The 12958-nt window shown below is 44.7% G+C and overlaps 2 protein-coding genes across 3 annotated transcripts in view; one reads left to right on the top strand and one right to left on the bottom strand.

Moving 5' to 3' along the window:
- Positions 1–729: 729 nt before the first annotated feature.
- Positions 730–7801, bottom strand: TMEM60 (transmembrane protein 60). 2 transcript variants are annotated; one of them, XM_089685745.1, is made up of 2 exons: positions 7681–7801; positions 730–1441 (listed from the first exon to the last, which is right to left on the bottom strand). In XM_089685745.1, exon 2 carries the CDS (start codon positions 1391–1393, stop codon positions 986–988), a length of 408 nt encoding a protein of 135 aa, XP_089541871.1. In that variant the 5' UTR covers positions 1394–1441; positions 7681–7801; the 3' UTR covers positions 730–985. The 2 variants fall into 2 exon arrangements, with proteins under 2 accessions (XP_089541871.1, XP_089541862.1); XM_089685736.1 differs by having other exon boundaries at positions 7586–7748.
- A 325-nt stretch (positions 7802–8126) lies between these two features.
- PHTF2 (putative homeodomain transcription factor 2) overlaps positions 8127–12958 on the top strand; it is a 182476-nt gene continuing 177644 nt past the window's right edge. The window contains exon 1 of the mRNA XM_089685751.1: positions 8127–8292. The gene's annotated coding sequence lies outside the window, so the exon portion shown is untranslated. The remainder of the gene's footprint in view (positions 8293–12958) is intronic.

Below are 12958 nucleotides of genomic sequence, written 5' to 3' on the forward strand. Positions count from 1 at the left end.
TAGGAAGCCTTGTATTTTCTGAATGATTACAAAGCGTCCTCTGATTGGCTAAGGCGAAAAGGCAGGATGATTGTGTCACGATCTCTGCCACAGCTGATTAAAGAAAGCGTTGTATTAATTCAGAAGATACAAAGCTTCCCATAAATGGCTGAAAAGAACTCAGCCTGACTCAATTTTGTTCTGGAAGCAGAAGGAGAAGTCTCCAACCCACTGCCAGAATACAGTACTGTGTATAACAGAAGCTACATCCAGTTCAATCAACACTGACAGCTGCTGCAACTGCTAGTGAAGGAAATCTTTGCGTTTGGACCAGCTTGGTCCAAACATGCTATTTAATGCACCCGGCTGTGAAGCCACAAGCCGTAACAGCCAGGTGCCCACCATATTGAAGATGCCAGCCTCCTGGAATACAGGATGGCCAGTAAAATGGGCTGTTGGGGGGCAACGCAGGATCGTGGGACAGGTGAGTGGCTGTTTTTTAAAAGTCAGCAGCTACAGTTATTATAGCTAGCTGCTGACTTTTATTTTTTTACAGAGTGAGTGGAACTCCGCTTTAAAGACAGAGTTAGGCTTCAAATACCTGTTCGTATTACACGTACATATTACCTAGCATGAAAAAATATATATATTGAAGGCTAGATCCACTTTAACAAGTTTTCCTTGTTGTTCTGGAACTATAGAAATCCTATACAAAAACTATATTTCATTCATACAAAGAAATCTCTAAGCTTTACATTATAGGTTTCTATTTATTTACATATAATACAACAAAAGTAAAAGCATGCAGCCTTCTAACAAAGCAAAGCAGAACACCAATGTCTGTCGACAGCACTGGGCTGCTTACACAGGAGTCCATGGGATGGAGGGGTGAACATGCTGGTTGGTTTTGTATCCAATAACTCTAGGAAATCAAAGATAATAGCGAAGGAATACATGCATGACATTTCCTCATCTCTGCAGTACCCAGCACTGCTCTTTCTGGCTGTTACTGATCTCGTCTGACGCAAAATACATTTATTCCCAGTTCAATCAGTCCTCCGATCAGTAGGAGCCATAATGGAATAAACACAAAGCATAAATACATACTGGTGAATTGCTCCAGCATGGCACAGAGAGCAAGGCAAAATGCCAACTTCAGTAGCATGGCTGTGAGATACCAGGATTTTTTCTTCATGTTTTGAGCGCCGTTCCTGGGATCATACCCTGATTTACATCGTCCAGCCATTTTCACAATCAGCATCACAAGTAGAATGGTGTCAAATATCCAGATGGGGATGAAGATAATAAACCAGTTCCATGGAGCTTTTTCATCCAGTTTCAGCACCACCATGATGAGGAAAAGCAAACTAAACAGCCAGGTGAGGAGCACTCTCTGGGCCAAGGACATTCTCATTTAAACTGCTTTTAGGGGGTCTCGAAGCCAAGATGAAGAGCTATATCCCTGGAATAGAGCAGAGACATGACATAATGACATCATTATTACAAAAGGTATTAGCAATATTTCCAAAAAATCCAAGTCATAGACAGGGGCGGACTGACAACTCATGGGGCCCCCGGGCAATAGGGGATCATGGGGCCCCTGTGTCCTTGCCCAAACTCAAAAAAGCCTATGAAAAAGGTTCCAGGGGCATCTCATGGGGCCCCTTACTGACCCCAGGCCCTCGGGCAGTGTCCGCGTTTCCAAATGGTCAGTCCGCCCCTGGTCATAGACCCTTCACTGGTGTCAAAGCAAAGCGTAATCATCTGGTAAATCCAGTGTTCCAGACTATAAATACTGTTTAATGAAGAGATCTTCTAAATCAGTGTTTCTCAACATTTTTTCATTCAAGGCAGCCTTTAAAATTCTGCACAATCTTGAGGCACCCCATTCTAAAATGACTAACTTAACAGTTTTACATAAGGCAGTGGCATTGACACACATAGGGTCCCCAACATTACAGGTGATTTTTATTTTCTTTACAAAGCAAATACACCTCTGCTGAATGCTGTAGGATAGTATTCCAGCATCTCTTTCCTTCCTCAGTTTCTCTCCCTTATTCAGCAAATGTGGCCCCAGTGCTGATGGAGAAGCGAAAACAAAGCCATCCTCAGGCACCTGATGTCCTCCTTATCAACCTATGACATTGTTGATTGTTAGAATGCCAATAGCTGGTCTGCACGGTGTCTAAGATTGTAATGATGCACAATTGAAACTTGTGGCTTTATGTAACAAAACAAACTGGCTTGATCCATCTGACGACTTGTTGATATTTACAGTGGGGCAAAAAAGTATTTCGTCAGCCACCAATTGTGCAAGTTCTCCCACTTAAGAAGATGAGAGAGGCCTGTAATTGGCATCATAGGTAGACCTCAACTACGAGAGACAAAATGAGAAAAAAAATCCAGACAATCACATTGGCTGATTTGGAAAGAATTTATTTGCAAATTATGGTGGAAAATAAGTATTTGGTCACCTACAAACAAGCAAGATTTCTGGCTCTCACAGACCTGTACCTTCTTCTTTAAGAGGCTCCTCTGTCCTGAACTCATTACCTGTATCAATGGCACCTGTTTGAACTTGTTATCAGTATAAAAGACACCTGTCCACAACCTCAAACAGTCACACTCCAAACTCCACTATGGTGAAGACCAAAGAGCTGTTGAAGGACACCAGAAACAAAATTGTAGACCTGTACCAGGCTGGGAAGACTGAATCTGCAATAGGCAAGCAGCTTGGTGTGAACAAATCAACTGTGGGAGCAATAATTAGAAAATGGAAGACATACAAGACCACTGATAATCTCCCTTGATCTGGGGCTCCACGCAAGATCTCACCCCGTGGGGTCAAAATGATCACAAGAACGGCGAGCAAAAATCCCAGGACCACACAGGAAGACCTAGTAAATGACCTGCAGAGAGCTGGGACCAACGTAACAAAGGCTACCATCAGTAACAGACTACACCACCAGGGACTCAGATCCTGCAGTGCCAGACGTGTCCCCCTGCTTAAGCCAGTACATGTCCGGGCCCGTCTGAAGTTTGCTAGAGAGCATTTGGATGATCCAGAAGAGGATTGGGAGAATGTCATATAGTCAGATGAAACCAAAATAGAACTGTTTGGTAGAAACACAACTCGTCGCGTTTGGAGGAGAGAGAATGCTAAGTTGCATCCAAAGAACACCATACCTACTGTGAAGCATGGGGGTGGCAACATCATGCTTTGGGGCTGTTTCTCCGCAAAGGACCAGGATGACTGATCCATGTACAGGACAGAATGAATGGGGCCATGTATCGTGAGATTTTGAGTGCAAACCTCCTTCCATTAGCAAGGGCATCGAAGATGAAACGTGGCTGGGTCTTCCAACATGACAATGATCCCAAACATACCACCCGGGCAACGAAGGAGTGGCTTCGTAAGAAGCATTTCAAGGTCCTGGAGTGGCCTAGCCAGTCTCCAGATCTCAACCCCATAGAAAACCTTTGGAGGGAGTTGAAAGTCTGTGTTGCCCAGCGACAGCCCCAAAACATCACTGCTCTAGAGGAGATCTGCATGGAGGAATGGGCCAACATACCAGCAACAGTGTGTGCCAACCTTGTGAAGACTTACAGGAAACGTTTGACCTCTGTCATTGCCAACAAAGGATATATAACAAAGTATTGAGATGAACTTTTGATATTGACCAAATACTTATTTTCCACCATAATTTGCAAATAAATTCTTTCCAAATCAGCCAATGTGATCGTCTGGATTTGTTTTCTCATTTTGTCTCTCATAGTTGAGGTCTACCTATGATGCCAATTACAGGCCTCTCTCATCTTTTTAAGTGGGAGAACTTGCACAATTGGTGGCTGACTAAATACGTTTTTGCCCCACTGTATTTGGGCAATTTGTGCCAATTTTTAGGCATTTTCCCAAGGCACCTTGGAAGAACCCAGAAGGCACCCTAGCTCAAAAAGGCTGTTCTAAACGAGCATAACAAACCCCATTTAGCGGACTTGAAATGAAATATTCAAGTTAAAAGCTAAATGTTTTTTTCTTTATTTTGGATAGAGATTAGGAGGGTTAAGCCTACTGTTAGTTTTGCCATCTGTCTCATTAGGGAGATTTCCCATCACTACCTGTCTTGTTGTTTCAACAGGAAATGAGAAGATATCTTTCCAATGTGAAGGAAATCCCCTATAGACAGTTGTCATAGAAGCAAGTGTCCCTATTAGAAGATTTCCATTTGGTTCCTGTTTTAGTACCAAAGCATAGGCGTACCTCCAGAGCCACAGATCTGGAAGCAGAGGAAGACCAAGATCTTGTCTGCGTCGGAGTCTCCATAAATTCCAGTGTGTACCCATCCTCCATAGGTGCCCAAGGAGACTTGAGCTGTATGCAGTGAGGATGAGTCTGTCCTGGTAAGGTGTACTCCAGGCCCTCTTAGACAGCTCTAATTCCTCTGGTACAATGTCTCCTAAAAAAGTTTGGCCTCGCTGCTGGGCCCTGAGCTCCACTTTTAAACTCAAGTGGCCATTTTTTTCAATTTTTCAATTTCTTTGTTTTATTTTTCCCTTACAGCTGTCAGAGTTTGTGAACGACCCCCCCGCATCCCAAACCATACATTTTCTAAAATCATAGGACCAGTAGAATAAAAAGAAGGGGCTACTGATATTTTATTCCCCCATGATATTTGCGTACTGTACTTAGTTAATAAATAACAAATATTTGTTATTTTTGTAAATTTTAAACTGCAACTTTTTGCAAAAATGATGAAAACCTGAATGTACACAAAACTGTAAATAATCAAATTTCTGTAAAAATCCGTAGGTTTCCTTTTTTCATTTACAGCTCTCAGTTTGTTTGGACACTCCAAAACTATACATTTTCTTTATTTTTTTAGGCCCCATAGTAATAGCACAAATGTTTATCAAATTACTAGTGTTGCTAAAAATACACTAAAATCATTTGCAGACATAAGCACAACATAACTTACAAAATGACTGATACATTCTTACTAAGGCCTCATTCACATGGGACGTACTAAAATGTAGGTCCATGCAAGGTGGCTGTGTATACCCACATGGTGATGCACAGGTGTTCCATGAATTACTGTGCAGGCAGTCCTATTCATGTCAATTGGGATGCAGCAGCTGCATGGACACAGCTGCTGCTCCCATTCTGACATCTGTGTGGGTGCACACCTCTGAAAGCATGAGTTCAGGGACGTGCACCAGCACCCACATGGATGTCACATTATGAGCAGCGCCTGTGCCGTGCAGCCACTGCATCCTAACTGACATCAATGGGACAGCCTGCACAAAACACCTATGCATACCCGTGCAAGTAAACATGGCCCTGCATGGGTGTGTGCTGCCCTATGTGAATGAGGCCTATGTTTTTTAATTATTATTATTTTTTACGATTTTTTTTACATCCCTGTTGGGGGGCTTTGGTGAGATATCAGGGGTCTAAACAGACCACTAATGTCTCTGTTTCTCTGCAGTCCCAGTTGCACTGCAAGTGAATTAATAGGAAGTGCTCTGTACAGAGGCTTCCTATTCATTCACAAACTGAAACAGTAAATACTATGCTTCAGTGATGAATAAACACAGGAGTGATTGGTACTGATTGCTCACTGTGTTCATTCAGGGAAGGAAGGGGCTGATAAAAAAACAAGATGTCTTACCAGCCCCCTGCTCTTCATCCTGACACTGATCTCTCGCAGTGTGCCCCAGGAGCAGCTGAAGCTTGCAGGATGGGAGCCAAAGCAGGATCGGACAAAAGAGTAGTGGTGCTGCGGGGGCATTTTAGAGGACACCAGAGTGGTTCAGGATGGGGAACGGTGGGAAGCAGTGTCTTGGGGGGTACTCACAGTTTAGGTGCGTAGCTGCGATAAGGGGCTTGTAAGCCACTGATCACATCCATTCTTTTGTTCAGCAGCGTCTGCTGAACAGTATTGTTATACATTTGTGGTGTGGTCACTGAGGTGACCCCTGAGCTTATAGTAGAGGGGGGGGATACCACGGACATAGTGGTTCTGTAGTGGAGATGGGGAGGGGGGGTCATTTTAGAGGACAACAGAGCGGTGCAAAATGGGAAGCACAGGAGTCAAGGGCGGAACATAGAGAAAGTAAAAGTTATGTGATGAAAGCACAAACCAAGCACTCACAATAAATTATACAACACAAAAGAAATCACATAAAAGTGAGTGAAGTAGCAACAAAATGCTGATGGAGCGATCCACAGCTGACACCACCCAGAGAGGGGAACCAGGTGTGGGATCCTAGTGGGGAAGAAGCACAGGGAAACAAACATCTACAGCTCCTGGTGAAATCAGATCCAGGACAAGAGTCTGCTGAGCAGTTTTAATATAAGTTGGTGGTCACTGAAGTGATCCTGAACTTATAGTAGAAGAGTGAACACCACGGACATATATCTTATGGACCCGTTTAACCCTTAGATGATGTACATTTTACTGATCTCATCACATCCATGGCAGGTGTACTGTTTAACCCTTTTCACTGTCATGAATTTACATTATACTGATCTCAGCACATCCATGGCAGTGAAGAGGATAAAACAGTACACCTACAATGGATGTGCTGAGATCAGTATAATGTATATCCATTGTAGGTGTACTGTTTTACCCTCTTCACTGCCATAGATGTGCTGAGATCAGTATAATGTATATCCATGGCAGTGAAAAGGGTAAAACAGTACACCTACAATGGATGTGCTGAGATCAGTATAATGTACATCCATTGTAGGTGTACTGTTTTACCCTTTTCACTGTCATGGATGTGCTGAGATCAGTATAATGTACATCCATTGTAGGTGTACTGTTTTACCCTTTTTGCTGCCATTGATGTGCTGAGATCAGTATAATGTACATCCATGACAGTGAAAAGGGTTAAACAGAACACCTATACAACCCTCTACAACGAACAATCACGTGTTCATGTTTACACTGCCTTCATGTTAAATACTACATTTTAGTGCGCAGGCAGCTGTCAGTTTTTGGCATCCGCGAGTCACGGTGGTGGTGGTGGTGGTAGTTAGGATGGAATATGTTGGGGGGCGTGGCCTTGTAGCACACCACACTATACTTTTTTTAAGCTTTACTTGAAGTGCACAAAGTGACACTCCATTCACATCTCTATGCAGCAGCACGTGTGTTGACATGCGGTACCTAGCGGTGTTGTGCAGTAAAATGCTGCATGTCTGTATCTTAGCGCATATCACTGTATCACACCTCCGTGCTGCGCTGCAGTGCAAACGGGATGCACAGGAAAACCTAACAACAGTGACTGGTATGTGATCAGACATGGCAGGGAGTGTGTATACATCTAGTGATAGCAGTGTGATGATAAGGGCGGTATGAGGGATCCAGAGACCAGGCACAGCGCCTGCTGAGCATTTCCAGCAGACCTAACAAAGCTCTGATCTTAGCTGGGACTGTCTGTCCTCCTCAGGGGTGCTCTATGCTGAAGCTGCAATGTCTGGGAGCTGATCTGTTCTAGCCTCTCTTGTACACCAATCAGTCCCATGTCACATACACAGTGATGTCACCATGTCTGCTTCCTGACATCCAACCATCAGATCACACAGAGAATGTCTCCTCACCAGTACACATCCCAGGGTGTCATTCCCTAGAGATCAGGAACCCAGAGCTCCCTGCTATACATCACACCGAGCCTTCATTAGAATTGATCACCGACCTCCAGCACCAACCATCACTTCCTGCTCTCCGACCAATGACCAGAGCACATCCCTCAGCCAATCATCCGGTTGGGAGACCGACGACTGATCAGACGCACGTTAATGACGTACGGCGCACTGGACGTATTTCTGAAGTAAGGGAAACTGGATTGTGTCCTGTGAGATAATCGTCATTATTAGTTGTAAATCAAGATAATCTACAGTTTCGGCGTTTACTTGCCTTCTGAAGCTGTTTGACATGACAATATCTCTGGAACAAAAGATGTGATTATTTCCATACAGCGCCAGTTGCCCTCATCCAACGTGGCGCCAGATGATTCGCTCTATAGAGCCATACGCAGCTGCCATGTTTGTTTTGGGTAAAAAAATGTTTTTGTCCTCCAGCTGCAGTTCCCCTGACAACCCGTCAGATCGGTCCGCCCCCCGTGACGCGCTTACGGTTGCTAGGGGGCGGTGACTAAAGCCTGTGCCTGTGGTGCTAGTGGCCTGGCTCGTGTCCCGTGAGGTGCGCGCATCGGGGGCGCGCAGACCCTGCACTCATGTTCCGGTGAAATTCAAACGGTTCCGTCCGGTGCTTGCGGCGGGAGGAGGAGGCGGCTCCAGGGCAGCAGGTGAGCAGAGGAGGATGGGGTAGTCGTCTGCTGGCAGTGAGTTTGTGCTGGGGACACAGGTCTGTAACGATGTATTATGCCGAGCGGGCGGGGGGTGTACCCGTATATGGAATATAGGAGACCGGGGACAGCTGTGTCCTCAGAGCCGGGGCACCTTATGACAGGTCCTCTTCCACAGGTCCATACCACAGCAGTTATCCGGGTCCCCCCCGTCCTTCTGTATATGGTACATGCCGGACACATCTGCACGGTGAGCATCTGTCCAACAAAGGGCCGGGTATATTCACAAAGGAGGGGGATCCTGACTGATCTGTCCGTACAATGACATTCCCTTGTGATGGCTGTGACACCCCATCCCTCTGTTCCATGGACATCCCTTGTGATCAGTGTCACCTACAACTGGATGGAGCCCATAAGTGAGCCTTCATGTGCGAACTGTGCCTTCCAGATTTATATGTGCGGCTAAATCTTCCATTCCTCTGAAGCCCGATCTGTGTTTGGATTGTACTTCAGAGGCTACTGACAGGTAGTGAGGAAGTGATGTGATGCCTTCTCACTGCTTGTTTTCACCCCATTTTTGCCAACAAGTGTGCCGCAATGGCATGCATTGCTTGAGTGTGTAGAATGTGGTGAGCTTGCCACCTGCCGATGGCCATGTTGGCTGAACTGTGCCACAGGCATGAAGTATTGCAGCCACGGAATGTAAGCTCCCCCATCCGCTGCCCATCGCCATGTTGGCTGAACTGTGCCACAGGCATGAAGTATTGCAGCCACGGAATGTAAGCTCCCCCATCCGCTGCCCATTGCCATGTTGGGTGAACTGTGCCACAGGCATGAAGTATTGCAGCCACGGAATGTAAGCACCCCCATCCGCTGCCCATCGCCATGTTGGGTGAGCTGTGCCACAGGCATGAAGTATTGCAGCCACGGAATGTAAGCTCCCCCATCCGCTGCCCATCGCCATGTTGGGTGAGCTGTGCCACAGGCATGAAGTATTGCAGCCACGGAATGTAAGCACCCCCATCCGCTGCTCATCGCCATGTTGGGTGAACTGTGCCACAGGCATGAAGTATTGCAGCCACGGAATGTAAGCACCCCCATCCGCTGCCCATCGCCATGTTGGCTGAACTGGAAAGGCTCGGGGACTTTTTCCCGCAGCAGATTGCAACACATAGGTGTGAACCAGGCCTGAACGGATGTAGAGAAGATATTGCAGATAAACAGATACACCTTATGCAGGAGGATTTGTTTCATCTCTTTGGATCACCTGAGGCCAGTCACTTCACTGGGTTTACAACCACGTTAGCCCAGGTTCTATCCGAAGTCGCACGATTTCAAATTCGGATGTCTGTGCAACTTGTCAGAGGTCTATGCAACTTCATGCACAGATGTCTATGCAAGTCGCACCTGAAATCGCCAGAAGTACTGCAGGAACTACTTTCCATTGCGAACCATAGGGTGCGACTTGTCATGTGATTGCATGATAATTCGCATTGATTTAACTGTTTAAAAAAAAACAGTTACATTCCCATTAACTGTCACATTTGCTTGTGCTGTCAATCAAACTGTCAAATCATCAAATGGCTGGTGTCATAACTGATCACATGTTGAGTGCCCTGGAAGATCAAACAAAGGCCAAGGTGGCAGCTTCCTTTGCTGAAAAGGATAGGAGGATATCAATCTGCTTTAAGGGGTGGGGGCGCAGTTGGGAGGAAGCAAAAATGTGAGGTTGAGCCATGTTTTTGCCACCCCAAATCGCATGTCTAAATGAAGCCTTACCTCTAGGTACAGTGACTATCTCCTAATGTGTGCCATTCAGTAGATCTTTACATCGGCTCCAGCCAGTGACATCACCGGAGCATGTGCAGTACACTTTCTATGTAGGGCATACTAAGTTTGCCGCCATTGCGGAGAGCGCCGCTCTGTGATAGGGACTCCCATGCATATCGTGGCTCGGCCATTCAAACGGCTGAAGAGCATGAGCCTAGAAGGAAGACCGGGTGCCTCTGATAGGCAGAGAGACGGGCGCATAATGTCCCGATCTCTGCCTCAACTAGTGAGAGTAAACCTTGTTGTCGATCATAGAATAGAAAGTTCCCTGGGAATAGCTGAGGAGCGCTCAACCTGACACAATCGTGTTCCAGGAGCAGGACAAAACTGCCGGAAAACAATGCTGTATACTGGATGTTGCTGAGGATACATACAGTGCTCACAGCAATTGTTAGTGCAATAGTTAGGTTGGACCAGCTTGATCCAAGTGAACTATCTAAAGCAGAACTAAACCCTCCTATCCTTTTCAGCCAAGGAAGCTGCCATCTTAAGCCCCATACACACAATGAGAATATTGGATGGATGAATGACCGTCCGTTTTTTTTTTTTTTTTGTTTTCCCATGCTGGTCTCATATCGAAAGTGAAGAGGTTACTAATGTTTCAAAAATTCTTGTATAACAGAAAATTTGTACGTGATCTAATGTATTTGTATTGTATTTTCAGACAAAAACTGTACTGATTAAACGAAAATCGCACAATCTGGTATCGTACAAGAAAAGTTTTTGTACTTGTCCCTTCGAATAATTTCAGATGAAAGCTGTGTACTAACGATCAGACAATCGCTTCAGTTATTTTTCATACGATTTTCTGATCCTGTGTACTAGGCTTTAGCCGCCATTTGATCTGCGGTTGCCATGGTGCCGCACATATGATCAGTTATGACCCCAGCCATTTGTTGGTTTGACAGTTTAGTTGACAACAAAAGCAAATATGACAGTTGTATACATGGCACTTTTCTGGAATGTAACTGTTTTTGTGGAACCTAAATTGATGTGTTTAGTTCTGATTTAACCGCTTCCTGACTGCCTTATAGCAGATATACTGCTACAGGGCGGCACGGGTGCGCAAAATCGTGATTTTGCATTTCTGGGTAGGGGGTGTGCCCTACCTGCACTGCCATTCGCGGCTGTCGGTCACAAGGTCCTGGCCGGTGATTGCTGAGCATCTCCAGGGAGGAGAACTGTATGTAAACAATGCAGTTCTCCTGTCTGTCAGCTCGTGCACACTGCTTTGGATGGCTGTGCACAGCCCAGCCATGCAAAGCAGTTGGATTACAGTGTAAAGCGCACACACACACAAGTAAAACAGCACACTGTTAACCCTTTGATCGCCCCTTGTGTTAACCTGTTCCTGCCCAGTGCCCTTAGTACAGTGTCAGTGCTTTTTATTAGCACTGATCACAGTATTGGTGTCACTGGGGATGTCAGTGACACCAAGTCAGTTCCCCCCCTGTGTCAGAATGCGCGCCGCAGTCCCGCTATAAGTTGCTGATCGCTGCCATTACTAGTAAAAATTAAAAAAAATTACAGTATCTATACCGCCATTTGTGAACGCTACAACTTTCACCTAAACAAATTGATTTACACGTATTGGGATTTTTTTTCCTTTAGCAAAGACATGTCGCAGAGTACATTTTGGCTTAAATGTATGACGAAATTTGATTTTTTTTTTTTTACATTTTTTACTGGACATGTTTTTAATAGCAAAAAATAAAAAATAGATTGTTTTTCTCACAATTGTCTGCCTTTTTTTTTTTTTTTTATAGAGCCAAAAATTAAACGCACAGGCAATCAAATCCCATCAAAAGAAAGTTCAATTAGATTTTTTTTCTCACAATTGTCTGCCTTTTTTTTTTTTTTTTTATAGAGCCAAAAATTAAACGCACAGGCAATCAAATCCCATCAAAAGAAAGTTCAATTAGTGGGAAAAAAAGAGGACGTAAATTTCATTTGGGTGCAATGTTGCATGACCACGCAACTGTCAGTTAAAGTAATGCAGCGCCGTAACACAAAAATTGCCTGGTCAGTAAGGGGGGTAAATCCTCGGGAGGGCAAGTGGTTAAAGTTCACGAAAACATTGAAATCAGCTTTGAGGCATCTTACAGTGTAAAAAACTGGTATTTATGGGCACCCAGAGGCACAGGAGCACCGTGTACAGCCCGTCTGTCAGAATAAACAGACTGAAATACGCAACAGAGCCAACAGCATTACCACCTTGTTAAAGCAAGTGCTAAAATAATGGATCTCTTGGCAGGATCAACAGGTAATAAAACTGTAACAGAAGGAAAATAAAACTGCTGTGATAATGCTAGGGACCGACTCCTTTATTTATCATCTTTTTTTTTTTTATTTTGCCCAAAATTGCACTTTAGACAGACGGGTAAAATGTGAACAGGATCTATGGGTGAGTTCTTCTCTGGTATATGGTGCTGTTTTGTCCTGCCGTGTGTTATTGTGCATGAAGCTCTTAGAACCCCAAATCCACAGAAGAAATCTTTGTATACAATTGAACATTGTTGGCAGATAAGCAGGTGTACAGTACATAGCAACTAAATGTTAGTATGTTTCATTGTGCCCTCACCAGCTTGTGTGTTGGGATAAAGCAGGAATGTTTCCTTAGCCTAGGTTCACCCTAGTGCTGCTGCATAATAATGGATTTTTGTAGAGCATTTTTATGTGTCTTTCGATGCGTTTTATTTTGTAGGAGGAGTAGAAGGGTTGTTAAACACAAAGCCCTGCCAAAGACGTATGTACTTGCATTTTTCATGTGCTCCCATTGAAGTCTGTGGGCCAAACACACACTATGCCGCACCAAAAAAAGCACCTGCACCTTTTC

The sequence above is a fragment of the Staurois parvus genome, unplaced genomic scaffold, assembly GCF_062004578.1.
Source record: "Staurois parvus isolate SC_StPar_1 unplaced genomic scaffold, SC_StPar_1.0 ptg000019l, whole genome shotgun sequence".
NCBI classification, from domain to species: domain Eukaryota; kingdom Metazoa; phylum Chordata; class Amphibia; order Anura; family Ranidae; genus Staurois; species Staurois parvus.